Raw genomic sequence first — 24,157 nt, 5'->3', positions numbered from 1 at the left:
ACCTTTTTTTTTTTGGCCAAAGGCTTATGAAAGCAGTCCAAGCGGCTCATTAGCCACTGGAACACTTTTCGTAGCACACCCACCGGTGTTTCTCAGGCTTTGGCCTTTTTCACACAGGTGCTCTGTATGTTCAATTTTTATCTGTCCGTTTACTGATGAAAAATGGATACCCATGTATTTCTATGGACTACCAGATGTAAACAGATGATTATCTGTTTAAATCCATTAATGTCCGTATCCGTTAACATCCTATTTTTGTTAAAAAACTCGGAATGGACGAAAAACAGATGTAAACAATAGAAAAACGGATGTAAACTGATCCATTTTTTCTTTGAAAAAATGTGACTGAACTGATGGAAAAAACAGAACACCCGTGTGCAAGGACCCTTTCTGTTAAACTGGCACACCTGAGAAATGATCCCACAGTGTGGCGGGCTGCAGATAAAGGCGATGAGAAACCTTATTGTCTCTGATCACGTCTATGATCATGGAGGACCGGAGCAAAGTCATGACATCACATCCTTTTCATGGCTGATGTAGACAATTTTTTTTATTTCTTAAAGCATGAGATCAAAAACTATTTTTTTTAATTTTTTGCTCTTAAAGGTAAAGGAGAGATTTGGGACTATTTGTTCACCTTAATATCCTCTTTTATATGTTACAAAAAATGAGGTATACATTGTGTTTTTTTTTTAATTCACTAAAGTGTATTTTTTGTAAATTGTGTTTGAAAAACGGCTGAGCAAATACCATGTGCCATAAAAAATTGCAATGATTTCATTCTCTAGGGTCTTTGAGATATATATATATATATATATATATATATATAATGTTTGGGGGTTCTAGCAGAAATTACTGATTTAAACTACAGACCTGTTAGTTTATCTTCTATAGTTGGGAAGATACTGGAGAGTATAACCAGTTCCCAACTGCACTATAGCCAAAAGACAGCTACAGTGCCATCAGCTAGTTCTGGGAGGGCATCCATGGACGTCCTCCCAGAAACACCCCCCCCCCCCGCATGCCCCCTGGAGTGCGCACTTCAGACACAGCTGATCACATGAACAGGCCAATCACAGCCAATTTTACCATGTGACCAGCTGTGTCCAATCACAGCTGATCACAGGTTAAATAGGAAATTCCTGACAGCGTGTGAGGAGAGGAGAGCCGGTAACCAGCATTTTGCAGGGGGACATTTACACTGATCATCAGGGCACTGATCATCAGTGTCCTGGTGATCAGTGTAGCCCCATCAGTGCGGCCAATAGTGCCCATATGTGCTGGCAATCAGTGCCCATCAGTTAAATCAGTGCCCATCAGTGCCACCTATCAATGCCCATCAGTGGCGCCTATCAGTGCCCATCAGTGCTGCCCATCAGTGCCACCTATCAGTGCCCATCAGTGCCACCTAACAGTGCCCATTAGTGCTGCCCATCAGTGCTACCCAACAGTGCCCATCAGTGCTGTTGATCAGCGCCACCTAACAGTGCCCATCAATGTCACTTAACAGTGCCCATCAGTGCCGCCTCTCAGTGCAGCCTCATCATTGCCCATCAGTGAAGGAGAAAAATTACTTATTTACAAAACTTTATAACAGAAACTAAGAACAATAAAAGAAAGCTCTATTTGTTTAAAAAAATTATAAAAATTTAGTTTGGGTACAGTGTTGCATGACCGCCCAATTGTAATTTAAAGTATGAGAGTGCTGAAAGCTGAAAACTGGCCTGGGCAGGAAGGGGGTAAAAGTGCCCGGTAGGCAAGTGGTTAACAAAAGACCACATAGATGAGTTCTTGCTGGAAAAAAATATTTTAAGTAAAAGGCAGCTTGGATTCATGAAATACAGAAGTTGTCAAACAAATCTGATTTATTTTTATGAGGAGGTGAGCAAAACCTTAAACAAAGCCATGGGGGTGGACATGGTATACTTTGATTTTGCAAAAGTGTTTGACATATTTCCCCACACATGGTTAATGTGTAAAGTAAAGTCTAGAAAAAAACAGTTTGCAAATTGACAAAAAAAAACTGGATAAAAGACCATATTCAGATAGTAGTGGTTAATGATTCATACTCTGAATAGTCTAGGATTGTTAGTGGTTTACCCCAAGGTTCAGTGTTTTTAGTTTTTAATATATTTATGAATGCTATAGGGTCTGGGATTAAAAGTACTATTTTAGTGTTTGCATATGACACCAAGCTGTGCAGTGGAATAACGGGGAGGATAATAACAGGAGAATAACAGGATATCTCCAAGTTACAAGCCAACCTCAATGCACTCTTTAATTAAGAAAAATGTGCAGCAAATTAGGTTTAATGCTGATAAATGTAAAGTTAGAAAAAAAATTTATTCTAATTTTTCACCATTAGTGGGACACCACATTGTCCGATTTTCCTGCCGCCATCAAATTTGAGTGATCGGGCATGTTGGAAATTTTTTTAAAAACAAACAAATTTCTAATCAATGATGGGAGAATAGTGAGAGAAATATAATCGAAAAAGAAATTAGCCTGAGCGACCTGGAAAGAAAAAAAGATTCCCAGTCACAAAATTATTTTCTGTAGCAACGGGAGGTGAAATTGAAGACTTGGATGGCTGAATTTCTAAATCAACTGTGACACCATCGGATTACAAAATGCACAAAATTTCAGATTTTTAAAAAAAGTTCATTCAGAATTCGACCCATGTATGGCCTGCATAAGAATATGTGTACATCATACATACTAGGGGGAGTACAACTGGGGGAATCAATGGTGGAGAAGGATCTGGGAGTTCTGGTAGATCACAAGCTTAATAATGACATGCAATGCCAAGCTGCGGTTTCTAAAGGGAGCAAAATCCTCTCTTGTATTAAATGAGGTATAGACTCCAGAGAGAGAGATATAATTTCCCCCGGTACAAATCATTAGTAAGACCTCATCTGGAATATGCAGTTCAGTTTTGGGCACCAATTCACAAAAAGGGGGAACTGGAGAAAGCATAGAGAAGGGCAACCAAACTGATAAGAGGCATGGAGGAGCTCAGCTATGAGGAAAGATTAGAGGAACTGAAATTATTCTCTCTTGATAAGAGGAGATTAAGGGGGGATATGATCAATATGTATAAATACATCAGTGGTTCATATAGTGAACTTGGTGTAGAGTTATTCACTTTAAGGTCATCACAGAGAACAAGGAGGCACTTTTTATGACTGGAGGAAAAGAGATTTAATCTCCAAATATAGAAAGGCTTCTTCACAGTAAGAGCTGTGAAAATGTGGAATAGACTGGTTCCAGCAAGCTCAGTAGATTGTTTTAAAAAAGACCTGGATTATTTTCTAAATGTACATAATATAACTGGATACTATTATTTATAGGAAAATTGATCCAGGGAATATCTGATTGCCTCTTGGGGGATTAGGAAGGGTTTTTTTTCCACTGCAGAAGCAAATTGGATCAAGATTAATTGGGGTTTTCTGCCTTCCTCTGGATCAACTGTGGGTATAGGATTGTGTATATAGGACTGTATATTTTCCCCCTTTTATTGGTTGAACTAGGTGGACTTTTTCAACCAGATTAACTATGTAACTATATATGTTTTTGCGTAAATTCTTTCTTCGTCACTGTGCTGGAACAAGCATAGAGAAACATTCTGATACTTTTCTGACACTCATTTATGACACGCTTTTTCTGAGTCTCTGACTCAAATATTTAATCACCAGACACAGCCAAGCAACTGCCACAAGCCCAGCAATTCCCAGAGTACAGGTGCGCTTTGAGTATTATGGGTGAGAACCTGGAGCAGCACTTTCTCCAGGACGGCTCAGTATTTCAGCCTTTCCATGACTATTTAGTTACTGTGACATTGGGACAATAAATAACATTTGGTTGTATCTAGCACAGGACCCCTGTATCTCTCAGATTATAGCAAGTTACATTCACTGAGCTCATCCCTAGATAAAAGGAAGTAAAAAAAATATCTGAACTGGGGATGATAAAGTTCAATAGTGGCTGGTTCAACCAATGCAGCCAAACCAGATGGGAGTTGATAATTTGCCAATGATTTTCATTAATTGAATAAGATCATTATGTTTGACACCTATTCATTAACAGATTCTCCTCTCCAACCAAGGAAAAAAACAATATTTGTAACCCTTCATGGGGCATTCCAGTATCAGAGGATGCCCCTTGATTTACAGAATGCTCCTACTATATTTCATGCAATGGATAGGATACTCAGGCCCCATCAAAAGTATGCTGTTCCTTGCCTAAATAGCTTAATCATCCATAGTGCAGAGTGGGATCAAGGGTTCAGGCTGTATTAAATGCAATACAGAAAAATGGGTTTATGGCCATTCTGAAAAAGTGTGCCATTGGGAGGAGGAAACACCTCTGAGATATTTGGAGGAGTATACTTAAACCCTAGGTAAACACAAATTGAGGCCATTTCAAATTGGCTGTGCCATAATAATAAGAAGCACGTTCGAGCATTCTTATGGATCTCCAGCCATTACCAACATTTTATTTTTCATTTAGCTTCACAGGCTTCACCCCTGATCCGCATGATAAAAGGAAGGAAGTCTTTCAGGATTCAGTTATCCTCTGAAGCAGAAGCTACCTGAGGCTCTGTGTTGTCAGGCAGCTTTATATTTTCCTGACTTCTCTAAGGAGTTTATAGTACAGACCAATGCAGGAAGCCAAAGTCCCACAAGTTAAATTATGCAATGATTGATAAAGTGCTTAGCTGTGAAGAGAACACTAGGAGGGTTAATATGTGGTTCCTGGCTCTTCAAAAGTTACTGGTAAGCTTTACAGTAATGCACCACCCTGGTGTCAAGATGGGGGTTATTAAGTTACACATGCCTTATCCTGGGTTCACTTGTGCCTTGCCCCAAGGTTGAAGCAAGAAGGGGGTATATGACAGTAGGCCAATAAAAACTTGTGGTTGTATCCTGGATGGGAAGTATGTTTGTCCCAGACCTGACAGTTTTCGGAATATTTTTTTTTATTGCGTGGGAAAGCTGAGGTTGTTTGGGCTGGTTAATTAGACAACAAGCCCAGCTGAAGCAAGCCTGGTGGTTTTGGATCTATAGAAAGTCCCAGCATGCTCAGGAATTTTCCTACACCCTGAAATCAGTTTCTGAGATGTCAGGCTGGGGAGCAGTCAACTACCAGTGTGGTGTAACACAACTCATGTTTGGTGAACCACAGCCAAGGTCTTTATATGCAGAGCGTTAGCTGCCTGGGCAGCAGTAGGTTGCTCCAGGTTCATTAGCCAGGAACTCTATACTGTATTTTGTTTTGAACGCATCAAGGTGATTTCACACACCCAACTGATGAGCAAAACCCATTCTGCCAAGCATGCTAACATAGCTTTATATTATCATTTGAGCTTAAAGCTGAACTCAGGAAGAACGGCTAAATACACAGATGAAATACATATAAGGCATATATTTAGCTGCCAAATGATTTGTGTTTCTGTCCATTGAGTAGTTATTTATTTCAGGTACTTATATAGCGCTGTCAATCTACGCAGCGCTTTACATGTATATTGTACTTTCACATCAGTCCCTGACCCTCAAGGGGTGTACAATCTAAGGTCCCTAACTCACATTCATACATACAAGGGCCAATTTAGACAGGATCCAATTCAACTACCAGCATGTCTTTGGAGTGTGGGAGGAAACCAGAGTACCCGGAAGAAACCCACGCAGGCACAGGGAGAACATGCAAACTCTAGGCAGGTGGTGCCATAGCTGGGATTCAAACCCATGACCCTAGTACTGCCAGGTGGAAGTGCTAACCATTTAGCCACTGTGCTGCCCTGTACTGAGATTTACAAAATTCTGCAACAGAGCACAGCTCTGTTTGGCAATATGGGAGAGCAGAAATTTCTCTGCTGCAGTTATGTACTGACAAGTCATGTCCCTCTCCAGCCTGTGATTGGACAATGACAGGAGAAGAAGCAGACCAATGGAGCTCATTTTCTGCTACTCTGTACCCTGTACATCAGCACTACAGTACAACCAGTTGGCTCTTCCTGCTACTTTTCCCCCTCCCAGGCTGAGCTCTGCTATACATTGACTACAAGAGACTGATAGCAACTCAATATCAGGTACCGACATTGTTTGAATTTAAAAAAATGAATGTTGTATTTTTGAACTTCATTAATTTGGGTCTTTAAAATCTGCCTGCAGTTAAGCTTAAAATATTTAATATCCAATATCAAACCAATTGATGAACATTTCAAAGGTGTTTACTTTCTTTTAGTCCCAAATTGAGACTTTAGGATGTCTTAGCATGTAATTGAATCAACAATAATTATCACAAAATATGCTGGGTGGAATGAATCTCCCTAAGGACAGGTACAGGGCTTCAGAAATTACAGTAAAGTAATTCATAGTACATATGATACATTTAATTTTCGGTTTTACCCATGACCTTTGTAATAAATTTTATTCTGATCAATTAAGAGTTAATACATAATTCACAAAAAAAAATCGATAATGCAAAAAGATAATAACAAACAAAGAAAATGTATGGCAAAATCAATAGTGAAGGCCAAATAAATGTTAGCTTGCCTGTAAACATAGTTTTAAAAGTGCATATAATGGAAGTGGTTATAGTACAGGGCTTGCCAGGTTTACAGTGTATGTCTGGGCAAAATAAATAAAATATACAGCACATGCCTGAAATACACTGCACACTGCTGTACATTTTATTCTTTTAAGGCTGCTGCACAGAAGAAAATGCCATAGGAGGAAAGGAGAGCAAAAGCTACTGATTGAAAAGCTGATGGTCAGAGCAACAGTTCTTTTTTCAACAGGGGCGGACTGACCATTTGGAAACTCGGGCACTGCCCGAGGGCCCGGGGTCAGTAGGGGGCCCCATTAGATGCCCCTGGTACCTTTTTTCATAGGCTTTTTTGAGTTTGGGCAAGGACACAGGGGCCCCATGATCCCCTATTGCCCGGGGGCCCCATGAATTGTCAGTCCACCCCTGTTCTTCAGTGATCTGTCACTTCCTTTGCATGTCAGCCGAGCAGCAGCTGCACCCATTCAGATGCAGTCACAGTTCAGATATTCTGACAGATTCCATCTAAAAACAATAGTCACAACAGGAGATTTCTCTGTCTGTGCTGTATTCCTCCATTCTAACTTCATTAGCCCCACAGGAAGAATGAAGCAAGGAGCTCCTTGCTGCAAAGGCCAGTTGTAAATTTGGGTGGTTGCCATTTGTTTGTATTGTTGGTAAATTGGTGAGGGGACGCACTCACTGGATGCCTTTGCTGCCATTGCGCTATTGCTGGGCGTCCAGTGCTTCCCTATACCTTTAAGGAGGGGTGGGCTCCCTCCAGGCATACCTGCCCTTAATCTATCCATTATTATATATGTGCTCCAACTTTGGAGACTCTCTAAATTTTTAAAGATAGGACTGCAGTACACTGGGGTGCTGTGACGTGGCCTCTGCAGCTTACACATATACTTAGATACGCAAATATGTGCAAACTAAACCCTTTGTTTTAACATGAACTGTTAGCCAGCGTTAGTTCGGTTAGGTGCAGGCTGGCTGGTAAGTGAGCTGGGTATTTATGTTTGCTGTTTGTTGACATTGGCCCCAGCAATCATCCTCTGGAACAAGCAGTCTCTTCTTCTGTTGGTATTTTTTGTAGTATACCCAGAATAACTCTGATACAAACTTGAGTCAACTTGACTGTATATTTTTTCTGTGATCTCAGTTAAACTTTAACCCCAAAAATGTTATTTAAATTTTTTCATATATACAGAGTTTAAACTACCTGAGAGATCTATAGGAACCCAGTACTTTTTCTGTTTTTCAATTTGTAAGTCTTCATACAGACTGGATGAGTAGTAGAATGGAAATCTGGTAGTACTCCTGGTATAGGAGTAAGACTCCAAGGTGGGCAGAGCTGGAAACTATATCAAGGCTATCAGGGGCGGACTGACCATTTGGAAACTCGGGCACTGCCCGAGGGCCCGGGGTCAGTAGGAGGCCCCATGAGATTCCCCTGGTACCTTTTTCATAGGCTTTTTTTAGTTTGGGCAAGGACACAGAGGCCCCATGATCCCCTATTGTCCGGGGGCCCCATGAGTTGTCAGTCCACCCCTGAAGGCTATCTCCCTCCAAAGAGAGAGATATAGTTACTGGATCACTTGATTTACCAGATTGCAACTGACCTATAAGGCAATACAATTAGATTTTGGAGTTCTAATAAATTGTACAGGCAATAAACTACCATGATGATAATGGATTTTGGCTCTGTTGAATTGGTTTATTGATCTGTGGATGCTATGAGGATTTTCAAAAATCCGCTCATCTCTACCAACATCCCAAATCCCATGGGTCTGAAAACTGACATTTGGAAGGTAACTGGAAAGTGAGATGGGATTGTTGGGTGGAGTATTTGTTACTCATCTTTGCAAGCACTGAATATTAGTCTGGATTTCATCAGTTTCCGAAACATGTTTGTTGTATAGATCTGAAAGCATTTTTAATTATCTAGAATTTTAACAAATGTCATAATGGAATTCAAAATTTAGAAGATGGTCCTACAAATAATTTTGGCCATCATTGAACAGGTTGAGAAATTACCTCCTGCAGTAAGGTTTAAAAAAAACGTACTGTTGCTCCCCTCTACATCTGAAAGTGCTAGTTGCCAGGTTTTTATGTTGATTCATGGCTTTGATACTCAAGTATGCTCTGGATATTTAAGATAACTCTCAGTATGTTTCAGTGAACCTCTTAAAGAATGTAAAATAAAAAAGTATGCAGCTTAGGACTTCTGATTTTACTTTGACATTGTAATCTGCATTGTTGTTGTTTCACGTCCCTGATTCAGAAAGAATTGCAGCAAAAGAAAGCTAGGTAACCAGCATTTTCAGCAAGATGTTAACAGAAGAACCCCCCATATTCCCTCAGTAAAGGTTTCTTCTATATTGACAGCTGTCTTAACTGGGATATATTTGTCTTCACTGTTAGAATTTAAAAGCACATGCTGGTCTTGATTTGTTTTGGCCTTTATTTCAGCTCTTTGAACTAGATTACAGTTTTACTTACACCATATGTAACAAGATTATTATGTAGTCAGCTCATGAAGTCCCCCCCCGCAGTACACATTGGGAGAGTGGCCTAGATGTGTGTGTCCTTGTTCTCCTTGTCTCCAGCTGTGTTGCAGATTATAGGAACGTAGGACTGTGTGCATGTCAGCCAGGTCTCTCCTCTCATCTCCATGCTGTGCTGCTGGCTGTGTCAATAGTGGGGTGTGTGTTCAATCTCTGCTTGATCCTGCTCTCCCGCTCCCCTTCTTGCAACAAGGATTGGATCCAATCAGGGGACATTTGTTAAATATAAGGGAATAGAGACTATCGCTGCTGGACTTCAGTTCCCATAAATCCTTGCTTCTGTAGAAGGAGAGCTACACTTTTTTCCGGGCAAATCTGCCCAGAGCAAGTCAGTCCTGAGAAGACAGCGACATGAACAGACCTGCAGTCAGGGTTTGTGTCCCATAGCCAATGTGCCAGAGCCATTAATGAGGAGCTAAGAGGACCTGTTGCTGTGCCTGTTCCCCCACATCAGGAGGAGAGGACAGATCTGCACCTGAGTCTACTAGAGCTGCCTTTAGAGAGAGTTGAGCGAGAAACAGTTGCTGCATCTTCAGGGTCCAAGCTGAGAGATTGTAGCCTGTGCGAAGGTCTGTAACCTAATCCTTGGAAACCACAAGTCACCAAACCATTAGGACTAGATTAGCAGTCTGCTAGGAATTCGTGTGCTGAACTACATTCGCTAACCGCCTGCCACATATGGCTAGCCAGAAAAGAGACTGCTCCTACTTAGCAGCTTAGCCTTTGTGGTAAATTAGCACTCTCAAAGGGATGGTGCACCACCTACAGGAGAGCCCTACTGAAAGCAAGCCAATGTTTACTAGACGCTGGGTACTCTCACTCTGGGAACGCATACACCTGCCGGTTGTTGCGGTTTTATGCACAAGGTGTACACCAGGACCCTTTTGATCTCTTTAAACTGGTTGAGGTTATTTACAGACTTCAATTACCCTGTAGTAGTTTAATATAGTCTTGGCTTTACCTTTGAGTGCCAGTTAGTGGGTAATTAACCATTTCATCATTCATAGCACCCTTAAGTCTGTGTAATTACATTTTTATCAATTCACCCTTTGTTTGCATTGCCTTATTACATTTATTTAATTATCTCCAAGCTGTTTGTGGCCTTATTTTTGTGCATTCTTAGAGTGGTAGCCTACTAATCCTAAAGTCCGTAAGTGAAAATGGCTTTAGGGTATGCCCAAGTGTGTCAGTGGGGACAAAGTAGTTAAGAGAGTCAAGCAGAACAGAGGACCCGTCATAATCCGCAGCTCCTGCAGGGGTAAGGGCTACAATTAAAAGGAAAAATACAAAATATTACCTGGAATGGATAAGTACTGTTGATGTACAGGACTTTCTTTAACCATCTGTTGCCTTTATTCCCAAATGCCTGCCAGAGTATTTGGCCTCTTGTGTTCCTCATATTTCGCTTGTAGATGGCCAAGGAATAAATTTGCTTTCCAAACATGTGGTAATGGAAGCGGAAGATGCAGGATTTATTATCGTTCTTGGTGGTGGCATCTATTTCAGGGCTCAGAAGCACAGCTTGGTTCCTGTACATCTGAGGCTCTGAAGTCTCAATGTAGAGGTAATGTCCTCGAACTGTGCCCAAAGTATGGTCCCTCATAGGTCCCGTGTCTAAAGTCGGAGTCTGGCCTTGGTGTCTTGTCCAATCAAAGTTGTCTTCCGTATCTTGTGCCCAATTGCACAGTCCATCTTCAAAGTCACAATATAACTCTGAGCCTGAAAGGAAGTGAGCGATTGAGAGATTGAAGTGGAACTCCAGCAGAAATGTTTTTACTCATTTTTGAGAGGCATTTAATTGATTTAGAAACGCTTACATTTAAAATCGCTTTTTCTGTCACATTTCCCCACACTTCATGTGTTTCACAACTAGTGCCTCCAGATTGGTAATGGGATTCTGTCAGTAGATACTTCTTTTAACATGGTGACAACCCTTCATTCTGCAGTGAAATCACACAGCAGCTGTGTCACCTTGTGGAAAAGGAAGTCTTAGGTGGATTAACTAACTATGTAACTCCTGTTACGCAGCTAAATACAACGTGTATACAGTTGAACCAAACACTTGTCACACTCAACTGGACTTGTTCTGTAATGGTAAAGTGCAATTATAGATTCTTTTTCTTTGCTCTGTCTCTAGCCTAAATATTTGGACTACTTATCAATATCAACACCTTAGTTGGGCTGACTGAATTTTATCATACCACCCGTTATCTTACTGGCCCAGACTTATTTAACTGTAAAAAGCCAGAATGTGTATTGATCACTGAGTCTCAGGCATTTGACAGCTAAATTCCAGGGGTTGGTGCCTAGTGTCAGAAGGGTAGGATAAGTTTCAACTTGAATTTCCACATGGCCCCATGGAGATAGGCAATGTTATTTTAGGTTAATACAAGAAAACTTATTCCTGCGCCAAAACTTTCCAAATAACACTCTAAAAATGCTGCTGTGCCAATCGTGAAAACACAAACAATATAAATATAAATAAACAGCGCAAATTTAGATGATTAATCAATATAATAAATCATATAAAATAGGTGCATAAATTATTCGTGTTTGCCCTTAATCTTAAACAAAAACACCCAAAAGTCCATGTGCTGAAAACATAATTAAATTGTTGAAATAAAAGTGCAAACTTCTTTTCTTCAAAAAATACTTTCACCTTCCACCCATGCACAAACCAACATCGAATACACTCACCAGAACTTGGTGAGTAAAACACCTTTAAGGAATTTTTAGGGATCCTAAACCCTCTTTGGTGCCACGCTAGGGAAAATCTTCACCCTCCGAATAGACTCCACCATCCAACCAAAAGAAAAAAACTCACATAGCATAATATTGTCACACAATAGTAACTTTTTCCAAATGGAGATTAAGGCCACTCACATGTTAAACACTTGCTAAAGGCATGTTTATTATGTATAAAAGGCTTCAGTTCCAGCAGATATACAGGCGTCAACGCGTTTCGCCCCTCCCATAGGGCGTTATCAAGACCTACAAGACAAGGTCTTGATAACGCCCTATGGGAGGGGTGAAACGCGTTGACGCATTTCCGGTCCACACTCCATGCGCCTGACGTAATTTCCGGTGAGTGGAACGCACGCTGAGCGGTGCGTTCCAGCGGCCATCTTGGTTCACTGTTTGGTCTAAGAGGAGTCCTGTCTTTGTTCCACTGTGGATGTGAGAGTCCTGGAAGGAAAAGTTTGTATATCTGCTGGAACTGAAGCCTTTTATACATAATAAACATGCCTTTAGCAAGTGTTTAACATGTGAGTGGCCTTAATCTCCATTTGGAAAAAGTTACTATTGTGTGACAATATTATGCTATGTGAGTTTTTTTCTTTTGGTTGGATGGTGGAGTCTATTCGGAGGGTGAAGATTTTCCCTAGCGTGGCACCAAAGAGGGTTTAGGATCCCTAAAAATTCCTTAAAGGTCTTTTACTCACCAAGTTCTGGTGAGTGTATTCGACGTTGGTTTGTGCACGGGTGGAAGGTGAAAGTATTTTTTGAAGAAAAGAAGTTTGCACTTTTATTTCAACAATTTAATTATGTTTTCAGCACATGGACTTTTGGGTGTTTTTGTTTAAGATTAAGGGCAAACACGAATAATTTATGCACCTATTTTAAATGTTATTTTAGGACTAAAGCTGGCCATACACCAATAACATTTCACTAGAAAAAATAATTTTCTGAATATTTTTGAATTTTCTAATATTTAATGGCACTGGTTTTGACCGTAGCGGCAAAGAAACTGAAGATGGAAAATGTTTCTCAAAAGAAAATTCTAACAGTGAATGTGTTTTTTCTTCACAAAAAACCTTACTTATTGCAATGCATATGTGCGTCCCACAGCCAAACTTTGAATTTGAAATATTCACATGGCAACTTTTTCAGGGTTTTCATACAAAATTTGTTGAGCCAATAATGGTACTAGCGAATCCACTGACAAATGATTTTTCTGAATTTGTGTGCAAAAGTTTAAATCAAATTCTAACAAACTGGTTGTAAATGTAAGACATGAAATATGCATAGTGTGTACATGTCTCATTCACGAGCACTAAGTGTCACTTCTGTTTGCTGCTTCCTTACTCTGCTATCTGCATGCATCACTTCTGACGCTTTCCTAACACCAAGAGAAAAATGGTGATGGGGAGGGACCTCCAGCAGATTGACAGCCTCAGTTCTGTTCCTGTGAGTTGTGTGGAAGGGGATGTGTCTCTTCCCTCCAATCAGCTCTCGGAGCTCTCCTCACTGAACTTTGCAGTGTGTAATTTTAGCTCTCCGCCCCCTGTTTTCTGCACTTTCAGACAAGCTTTATAAATTCAGTACTTTGAATGGATGTAGAGAAGAGAAGACTGCAGATAAACAGGTACAATGTGTGCAGGAGAATTTGTTTCTTCTCTGTGTATCACCTAAAGCCAGTGACTTCACTGGGTATATGTAAGGGTTTACAACCACTTTAAAGCAGGTATTTGTTGACAAGCTGCATAATGCCTGGACTTTCACCAGTTGTTGCCACCCTTTAAAGAAAGGAGAGGTTTACTTTAAATGCAAGAATGTTAATATCTGGCTGGAGTGCACTTCAGTATAACTTTTACATAATCAGGCCTCTCTGGCCATGCCATCGTATATGTATACTTTACAGCCCAGGGCTTTTAAGTTATTACAATTTCCGTGTTGGGAACACAATCATCTATCTCTGTAAGAACATCAAAGACAGACTCTATATTCTCTTAACCAAAGAGATCTGAACACACTTAGATTCATCAGCATGTTTATCAAAGGGATATACCCATGATGATGTGAGATAAGAGATATGGGAAATTACATCAAGGAGTCATTTTAAGGGGCCAGTTTTTAAACATAAAATAAAATTATTTTCTAAGGCATTAAAGAGTTGTCAGAAAAAAAAACAGTTTCCATGTAAAAATTCATTTGTTAGAGATATCTGCTACATGAGCAGTTTATTAATATACACATTCTAAGCAGGAGATAAGAATGGTCTGATTAAAATACAAGGACATTATAAATGAGTATAAAGGGTTTTGGCTCCGAGGAATTCTACATTTACAGTCAACGTATCTCTTAATGAGAAAATAAAGTCTTTTGTTTAAATATACATATGAATACAATCAGTTTTCAAACATACAGTATTTGTTTACAGGTTTACTCATATCGGTCAATAATGGGCATACCACAGGTTCACTTTAAAGTGGACCTATACTCAAAATGTGAAGATTTGCTGTGTTATAAAGATTATATAGAAAAGGTTATTAGTGCTCAAAGCTTAAGTTTAGTGAAACATTTTCTTAACAAATCAGCACAAGGGGCAGTGCTGATTATCAGTATGAAGCATCCCTTGTGCTGATGGCTGCTTGCTTAGTTGAAATCTGAAGGCCTCTGAACCTCCACCACCCACCATGTAAGCCATATTCTTCCAGTGCTGTGAGCAGGGCCGGCGCTACCACTAGGCAAACTAGGCAGCTGCCTAGGACACACTGCTGCCTAGGGTGCGGCCACAGCGACTGGTTTCCCTACTCTCAGCCATGGCTGGTTCTAGGGATTGAAGGAAGAGGATTGGTTCTGGGAGGGGAGATTGGGGAAATTTGTGCCAGGAGGGGTATTGTGGGGGGGGGGAATTTGTGCTAGGAGAGGGGATTGGGGGATTTGTGTTAGGAGAGGGGATTGGGGAGGAATTGTGTTAGCAAAGGGGATTTTCACTAGGAGAGGGGTTGGGGGGAACTTGTACTAGGAGGGGGGGTTGTGCTAGGAGGGAGGATTGGGGGGGATTTGTGCTAGGAGGAGGGATGGGGGGCTTGTGCTAGGAGGGGAGATTTGGGGGGGAATTTGTGCTAGGAGAGGGGATTGTGGGGAATTTGTGCTAGGAGAGGGGGATTGGAGGGGGGTAGATTAGTGTTAGGAGGGGTGATTGGGGGAAAAATTGTGCTAAGAGCGGGAATTTGTGTTAGGATGGGGGATTTGGGTGGTAATGAAGCATTTGTACTGGGCAGGATAATTTGGAGGGAGTTGTTCTAGGAGGAGGTAGTTAGGGGGATGTGTGGTAGGAGGTGGGACTGGGCGGGGTTATGCTAGGAGGGGGGATTGGGGGAGAGGATTTGTGCTAGGGTGGAAAATTTGAAAGGAAAAAATATGTGCATTAGGAGGAGTGAAGTAGAACTATAGGTGAAGTAGAACCCCCCCCCCCCAAAAAAAAAAAACAAAAACGAGCATCTAATCTGCATGCTTACCCCTTAGGTGTAAATTCCCCACCCCCCTCCCAACACAAATCCACCCAAATCACCATTCTTACCACACACTCCATATTTCCCCTACTGGAAAAATTCCTATCCCTTGCCACCCTCCAAATTTCCCCTCCCAGCACAAATCCCCCTTCAATCTGCTTGCGGTGCCCCCACCTCACATGATACCACAGTGCCCTGTCCTGGCTCTGGTGGAAAGGGTAGGCATAGTCAGCACTGTTGATGAGTGCCTGTGACAGATCCCTTGGCTCTATTAACCTCTATAGCACTAGAAGGTTACAACTGCCAGGGTGAAGAGGGGCAGGTTCAGTGGACTTCAGATTGCTGATTGCCATCAGCACAAGGGATAATTGACATTGATAGTGAGTACTGTCCCTTTTGCTAATTTAAAAAAAAACTTTGACTAAACACCTATATTCCCATCTTCCTCCTGAAAGATAGCATTGCTCTACCTAGAGAATCCTGTGTCTTCATTAACTGCTTTATGAGATTTGAAGTGAGATTTGGAAATGTCACTACTGTGCTCACTATTCTCCTTGCTGGAAAAGAAGTTGTACCTGAAGTGCAAGGATCTGCCTGCTACTACTTCATTCATTCTATGATCTGCGCTTTCTTTACCTTTTAGATCATCAGTGATAATGGGGCATCTCTAGCACGAGGAAGGAAAGCTCTGCTCCTCTACCAAAATAGCCACCTCCACACAGTGCAGAATAAGGCATTGTATGTCAGTAATGTAATGTGCGAAAGTTTAGTTTCAAGGAGGCTAAAGGCAATGCCGGTTACTTGTCCTTCAACCTTCACATGCTTTTTGGGGGCACAGCTTCTAGAGTTTCTTCAAAAGTAACAATTCATGAACTTTACGAATGTTTAAACTGGGTATTTCTCTGACCCTTTCCATTACAGTCTGTACAGCCTCTGTTTTGTCTTTCAACCAGAGAGAGCAGGAGATAGAATGAGAAAAGTATCATGTGACAAGACAGGCAGTCCCACCCTAAACAATGTGTAGGAGCAACAGAATGAAATTCAGATTAAAGAGGATCCAAAGCTTGAAGGTCATTTTTACCTTAATCTATTCTCTGCAGTGTTCTACTCCCCCATTATACTTGCCTGAACCTGATCTTTATCCAGAGATGTGCATGAGAGCAGCGGCTCCCTCAGCTCTCGCCCTCCTTATTGGATAGAGAGGCAGCAGTGGGAGCCATTAGCTTCTGGTGCTGTCAATCACCGCGAGTGAGGAGGGAGCAGGGGGAGGAGTCAATCCAAACTCTGTGTCAATAGACACACAGACCTAGCCCAGGAGCAAGCATGCACGAGTGCCCCCATAGCTTGACTTGCTATGGGGGCACTCAACAAGGGGGAGGATCAGACAGTGCTGGTTGGAGACCCAAAAAGAGGAGAATTTGGGCTGCTCTGTGCAAAACCACTGCACAGAGCAGGTAAGTATGCAATGTTTGTTATTTAAAAAAAAAACCGAAGATTTAATATCACTTTGAAGTAAATCATGTGGCATTCTTAACTTTAGTTATGTTTCACTAGTAATGTTCTATGGAAATCTTTAGAATTTTACCCTATAAATGCTAGCATATCATTACAGTAATACTTACTGCAGTTACTTTCATCCGACATATCTCCACAATCGTCAATCAGGTCACACACCAGTAGACTGCTGATACAAGCCCTGGTATCTGTACACCAGAACAGGTCCGGTCCATTGCAGCTAGACGCAGGAGGGGGCAGAGAACAGTTCTCAAATACAATGTCATCAATGGCAGATACACCTTCGTACACTCCCATGCTGATTTTATTCACTGACAGCTGAAAAGGCCGAGACAGGCGATCAAGCTGGATAAATCCTTTCCACCATTGATTTCCCTGGCTGTAGTATATTCTCCACAACAAAGTGTGGGAATTCTCTCCATCAATATTGAGGACAATCTCCGCTGCTCCCACAGCTGGTCCGTAGTTATAATACCTGAAACAAGATAGTATGTTCCACTGTGAGCAGAGCAATTCTAGTATTTCAGCATTTCCAGTGCTTTATTTATTAGGTCAATCACACAAAAATATTATTTAGGTTTTTGGTTGATGCTGAAGAGTTAAAATGATTTTAAACCCAAACCAAAAATGTAATATATTGCAGCTTACCAATCATTACATGTGGTGACTGCATTAGTTTTATTTTTTAGTCTATTTTCTCCCTTTGTTTTCACCTGGTGATCTGGCCAATAACACACCTCCTGTATTAGCTCACCCTCACTCTGGATGAAGGAGCACAGGGGACACAGCAGACAGCAGCATTGTCTGTCTGGGGGGAGGGGAGTGTTAGATATACTAGCAGATTTAGATACACTAACAAACTGAAACCAAACTCCAGCTCACACTGCAGTTACACAAGCAGTTATAACAACAGTTTTTGTTTGTTTTTTTGTTTTGTTTTTTTGGGGGGGGGTAAAGGTTTTTACGTGAATAAATAAAATCTGACCATTGTAAACAGCCCTGTCAGTGGTAAATAATTTCAGAAGAGCTGGTTCTGCTGAAAAGCAGCAGACTTACTGGCTGAATCATCAGAAAAAAAATAGAAGAAAGAAAGTCTAAAAAAGGAAACTAATGCAGTTATCACATCTAAGAATTGGTAACCTGCAATATAGTAGATGTTCACTTTTGGGTTGAGTGCGTCTTTGAGCTACCTAAAAGTGTCTTCTACTATATCTCCATATTGCCTATTGTAAGATCTTTGCCTTTCCCAGTTCCCAGGTCTACACACCTGCTGTACCCATTATGAGGGGCTCCTACCTTTGCTGTTCAATTTTTTTTTTTTTTTTTTAATGAAAAATGTAATAGGAGGAGGTGAAACACATAGAGGTCAATTTATAAAAAATTTGTTGTGCGAATACTTGAGCATTTGTACAGCTGTCATGAGTAATTCTTATAATGTGTATAATATGTGTATTTTTTATGATCGCCAGCGCCATCTAATGGCCATAATGTGGTATTTTCCTGAAAACAGGAAAATCCCACATTACAGCCTCTAGATAAATGTGCTGATCATGGGAAATGCACAATACTGAGGTTATTCTTGGCAGCAGCACCAATGCTCTTACATTTGCACGGTAATTTTTTTTATAAATAGACCCCATAAAGTTGTCTGGCCCCTATCAGTGGCCCTGCATCTGGAGCATCCTATAAGAGCTGCAGTTTTTGAGTTGCTCTGACCCAGTGATCTAGCCATTACAATTTGTCCCTTGTCAGAATCGCTCAAATCCTTACGCTTGCCAATTTTTTCTGCTTTCAATACATAATCTGCGGAGAGAACATGTCTATTTGCTGCCTAATATATCCCACTCACTTTCAGGTGCAACTGCAACAATGTTATTTACTTTACCTGTCAGTGATTAGAATATTATGGCTGATTGGTGTATATTAAATTTTTGTTTTTGGGTTTAGATACACTTTAACCACTTTATGTACAAGGGCCGGACGGAAGCAGTGCAGGAGTGAGTGGCCATTTATAAATGTCATCCCGCTTTCCTGCTTGTGTGCGCTCCCTGGGAGCGTGCGGCACCATGATCCGGTGCCTGCTGTGTCCAGCGGACACAGCGGAACACCGATCACTGTACGGGCCCTCTGTGGAAGGTCTCGATCATGTGATCACTGATTGGCCAATCAGTGATCACATGCAGATTAGTAAGCAAGATGTCACATCTGACATCATTGCTTACTACGTGTGAAATCTGTGAATGATCACAGAGGTCACATGGTACAAGGCTATTCACAATAGCCTTGTACCATGTGACAAGCTGTGACCAATCACAGCTCTCACAGTATTTTTCAATAGCTGCAAGAATGCAGCCTAAGAGAAAGAAATTATTGCTTTTACAGCCTTTATGGGTGTAAAAGCAATCAGTGTAAAAAAAAAAAAATCTTCATCACCCCCCACAAGTAGTACAGTGTCACTATGGTGACTCTACACTGCGAGGGTGACAGTGTGTTAAAAAAACAACCCATAAAAAATAATATAAAAAAAAAATAAAATTAAAATTTTTTCTTTTTAATTATAATTTTTGGTTATAAACGAATTTGGGTTATTTTTTTTTACTAAAAAGATAGCTGAATACATTTTGGCCAAGATTTATGAAGAAAGATTATTTATTTGCAAAATTTTATAAGAAAAACACTTTTTTTCAAAATGTTTTGATTTTTTTCATTTATATAGCAAAAAAATAAAAATCCAAGTGGTGAATAAATACCACCAAAATAAAGTTTTATCTGTCTCAAAAAAAATGCTAAAAAATTAATATGGGTACAGTGTTGCATGACCGCGCAATTGTTATTCAAAGTGTGATAGCACTGAAAGATGAAAATTGGCCTGGACTGGAAGGGGGTGAAAGTGTCCGGACAGGAAGTGGTTAAATAAGTAAACGTACGTACAGGGGCGGACTGACCATTTGGAAACTCGGGCACTGCCCGAGGGCCCGGGGTCAGTAAGGGGCCCCATGAGATGCCCCTGGTACCTTTTTCATAGGGTTTTTTGAGTTTGGGCAAGGACACAGGGGCCCCATGATCCCCTATTGCCCAGGGACCCCATGAGTTGTCAGTCCGCCCCTGCGTACGTATGTTAACCTTACAATTCACACAAGCAGATTATGAATTTAAAAAGATGAGTATCAATATAACCATTTAAAAGTAAAAGATGACATATCTTAGAAATAAAGGGGAAGACTGTAATGGTAGATTAGCCACCCACTAGACTGGTAACACTTTTTGAGATAAAATAACGATTCAAGAGAAAATACAGCTTGAAGATTTCATAAATGAGCAATATTTTGGGATTTTTAAAACGAACATTATTACATAGAAATGATCAAATTAAATAATGAAGAGAATTATAATAACTCCGTCTCTGTGAACTGAGTCTCCTGACTGATAAGAAGCACAGCATGCAAAACAGAAAATGTGATTGTCACAAGAATGAATAGGATGAAAGCCTTTCTCACCAGAAGGTCAGGGAACAGCCCGCTGCTGCCTGGCTGAACTTCGGGCTCCGTAACTCCGCAATCTGTGAGAAGTTGCTGTTCTTTTTCTGAATAAACATGAAGTGACCTAATACATCAAGGTATAAATAAATAAACAGCTATTTAAGACATGTTACATGTAGGGAAGCCAATGTGTGTTTTTAATGCTTTTGAAAGCTGTTGGGTAATTGATCAGTTTCTACATCGCCATTAAAGTTTTATGCTGTTTATCAGATACAAGCGTTGAACTGAACTGCACTAGGTCAAAGCTCTCCTCCTAGTTTCATGTACAAACTTTCATTAAAGTAGCTGTAGTGGTATTCATGCTGTGATCATATATTAGTCAGTATTCCGCTTTGTGGCCATGGCAGCCTCCAGCTCCTGGACACATCATACGGAATAGATTTATTAGAAATTTATAGAAAGGCTGTAATGAGAAAAACATGCAGACTGTGTGTGGTTTTGTTGACAATGCCAGATGCCTGGCTGTCATGCTGAAACTATGGCTTCAAAATTTTAAGTCACTGTGCCAGCAAAATATTTTCAGAAAGAGGCTAGCAATGGCAGCCGTATACATGACTAAAAGATTCATAAGCCTTGACCCTTCAACCTTTTTCAATAAAGACACGAACTGTGTGACATGGGTTTAAATGGCCACAGCAGCCCTTTTATTAACAATTGAATAAATAGCATCAATTAAAACAATTTCAACAATGCAAATTCAACAATGCAACCAGGAGGGGGTCTTTGGGTGTCCTTAACAAACAAGAGATCCCTGTGCTCAAATCCCAACAGCTAGTGCATGCATTTATCCATCAGGTGCTAAAGGGGTGTAACCACATATTAACACTAGAAATTCTGAAGGACCCTCTGCACTCTGGTATATACCCTTCCAAGCAGACTATGCAATAAATAGGGATATTTAGTTCACACATATTGCAATACATGCTTAAGCTGGCCAACTGCGTCAAAGTAATCTCTCTATGGTCAGTCCTACTCTGCCCTACCTACGCAAATGCTACTGTGGACACAATGCTAGCATAGGGGAAAAGACACAATGGGGAGAGCTACATAGAGGGATTACTTTGACGCAGTTGGCCAGATTAAGCATGTATTGCAATATGTGTGAACTAAATATCCCTATTTATTGCATAGTCTGCTTGAAAGGATATATACCAGTGTGCAGAGGGTCCTCAGAATTTCAAGTGTTAATATGTGGTTACACCCCTTTAGCACCTGATGGATAAATGCATGCACTAGCTATTGGGATTTGAGCACAAGGATCTCTTGTTTGTTGGGTCAATAGCCAGACCTGAACCTTGTAGCTCTCCCCATTGTGTCTTTTCCCCTATGCTAGCATTGTGTCCACAGTAGCATTTGCGTAGGCAGAGCAGAGTAGGACTGGCCATAGAGGGATTACTTTGATGCAGTTGGCCAGCTTAATCATGTATTGCAATATGTGCGAACTAAATATCCCTATTTATTGCATAGTCTGCTTGAAAGGGTATATACCAGTGTGCAGAGGGTCCTCAGAATTTTGGGTGTCCTTAAGGCACACTTTTATAGTTGTAACTGCCCATTTTCTCAGCCGTACCCTAACCGGCTTGAAGACATTACCACATTACACATTCTAACATTTTCCCCTGGGATAACCACCAATAAGCAACCAAGTGGAAGTGCCATACACTAGATGGGTCCCCAATTTTTGTAACAATATAGTTACACACTGGCCCCCCAAAGACCCCCTGACCCACCATACTGCATATAAATTCAAAACCACAAAATAGCACCACACAACCCTGAAAACTCCAGGAACCCGGAATACAGAGTGGGAGGGAGGGAAAGTTTCCTCTTATTCTGACATGACCAGATTGAAAAGCCAGCATCCTTTTCACAAACCACCCTTGTAGCTCTGCCCTGCCCATCTGACCTTCAGCCTCATATCAGGAAAGAACTACACCCCTTCCCCACTAAACTATCAAGATTTAATTCTTCTCTGACTTGTTCCTCCCTTTTAGTCATGCCGGCCCTTCATCCTTTCTCTCTTCTCTGGGTGGCAATGTACTGTGCAAAAGTTGTAGGCAAGTGTGATGAAATGCTGTGAAGTAAGAATGCTTTCAAAAATATATATTTTCATTGTTTATTTCTATCAAATCACAAAATGCAAAGAGAGCAAACAGAAGAGAAATATAAATCAAATCAATATATGGTGTGACTACCATTTGGTTTCAAACCAACATCAGTTCTTCTATGTACACTTGCAAACAGTTTTTGAAGGAATTCAGCAGGTAGATTGTTCTAAACATCTTGGAGAACTAACCACATATCTTCTGTAGATGTAGGCTGCCTCAAATCATTCTGTTTCTTTGTGTACTCCCAGACAGACTCCAAGATCTCGGCTCTGTGGGGGCCAAATCATCACTTCCAGGACTCCTTAATCTTCTTTACACTAAAGATAGTTCTTAATGACATTGGATGTACAGTATGTTTCAGATTCAACATACAATCCAATGAGAGCACCAAACAAACATCCAAGAGTTCCAGGTAATGTAATGGTAAAAATGATTCATAGCCAAACAGATCCAACGCATCTTGGGGGCCAAATACACTCCCCCTTTATCTGGGCTTAGGAATTATGACTGTGCTTAAATGGACTACCAAATAAAACTGCACTGAATGCTGCATTCACTATCACTGGCATAACCTGCTCTTCTGAAATGTTCCCATCCGTACATCACAGAGCAGTTTTATTTGGTATGTGTGTTCATTTAAGAACAGTCATAATTCCTAAACCCTGAAAAAAGGGGAGTGTGTTTTGCCCCTAAAACATGTTGTTATCATTATATGACCTTGAACTCTTGGATGTTTGTTTGGTGCCCTCATTAGATTTCATGTGTGTGGATTCTCAACTCTGGGTCCTTTCCCTTTTTCCTGAGGTTGGTCCTGTATTCTGGAGTGCAGGTTAATGGGGTGGTGAAGAAGTGAAGGAAAGATAGGTGTGTAGTATAAACATACCCAAATCCATTGCACCGCTCCAGACCCTCACTTCCTATTATTCATGGACAATCCATGCTAGTATTTTATTCCAGTGTCAGCAAAACTATTGTATACATATCTCCAACCAAAAAAAAATTTCACTAATGCGTTTCACCACCATGAGCTTGCTCACAAGGATAAGGTTTAGCTCAGAATCTGCTGCACCTGTGCATGGTATATAATCAGCTTCTGATTTCAGCATGTCCCATTAACCACTTCCTGTCCGGAAACTTTTACCCCCTTCCTGTCCAGGCCAATTTTTAGCTTTCAGTGCTATCACATTTTGAATGACAATTGCGCGGTCATGCAATACTGTACCCATATGAATTTTTTAGCATCTTTTGAGACAGATAAAGCTTTATTTTGGTGGTATTTATTCACCACTTGGATTTTTTTTTTTGCTATGTAAATGAAAAAGTCCAAAAAAATTTTTAAAAAGTGTTTTTCTTATAAAATTTTGCAAATAAATAGTATTTCATCATAAAAAAGTAAAAAAAAAATAACCCAATTAGTTTATAACCAAAAATTATAATGTTTAAACTTTTTTTTACATATTTACTTTTTTTATTATTTATGTTTTTTTTTTGTTTTTTTACACTGATTGCTTTTCAACCTATAAAGGATGGAAAAGCAATAATTTCTCCTACTCTCTAGCTGCATTCTTGCAGCCAATGAGAACTACTGTGTGAGCTGTGATTGGTCACAGCTTGTCACATGGTACAAGGCTGTTGTGAAT

At 40.5% G+C, this 24,157-nt stretch overlaps 1 protein-coding gene across 1 annotated transcript in view; it reads right to left on the bottom strand.

The window, feature by feature from the left end:
• MALRD1 (MAM and LDL receptor class A domain containing 1) overlaps window positions 1-24,157 on the bottom strand; it is a 464,614-nt gene that overhangs the window by 308,290 nt on the left and 132,167 nt on the right. The window contains exons 13-15 of the mRNA XM_089693696.1: window positions 20,368-20,473; window positions 16,978-17,345; window positions 10,414-10,835 (exon numbers count right to left, since the gene is read on the bottom strand). Coding sequence (XP_089549822.1) covers window positions 10,414-10,835; window positions 16,978-17,345; window positions 20,368-20,473 — 896 coding nt within the window. The remainder of the gene's footprint in view (window positions 1-10,413; window positions 10,836-16,977; window positions 17,346-20,367; window positions 20,474-24,157) is intronic.

This window comes from Staurois parvus, unplaced genomic scaffold, assembly GCF_062004578.1.
Source record: "Staurois parvus isolate SC_StPar_1 unplaced genomic scaffold, SC_StPar_1.0 ptg000636l, whole genome shotgun sequence".
Taxonomy (NCBI): Eukaryota; Metazoa; Chordata; class Amphibia; order Anura; family Ranidae; genus Staurois; species Staurois parvus.
This window is presented reverse-complemented; position numbering and strand designations above follow the sequence as displayed.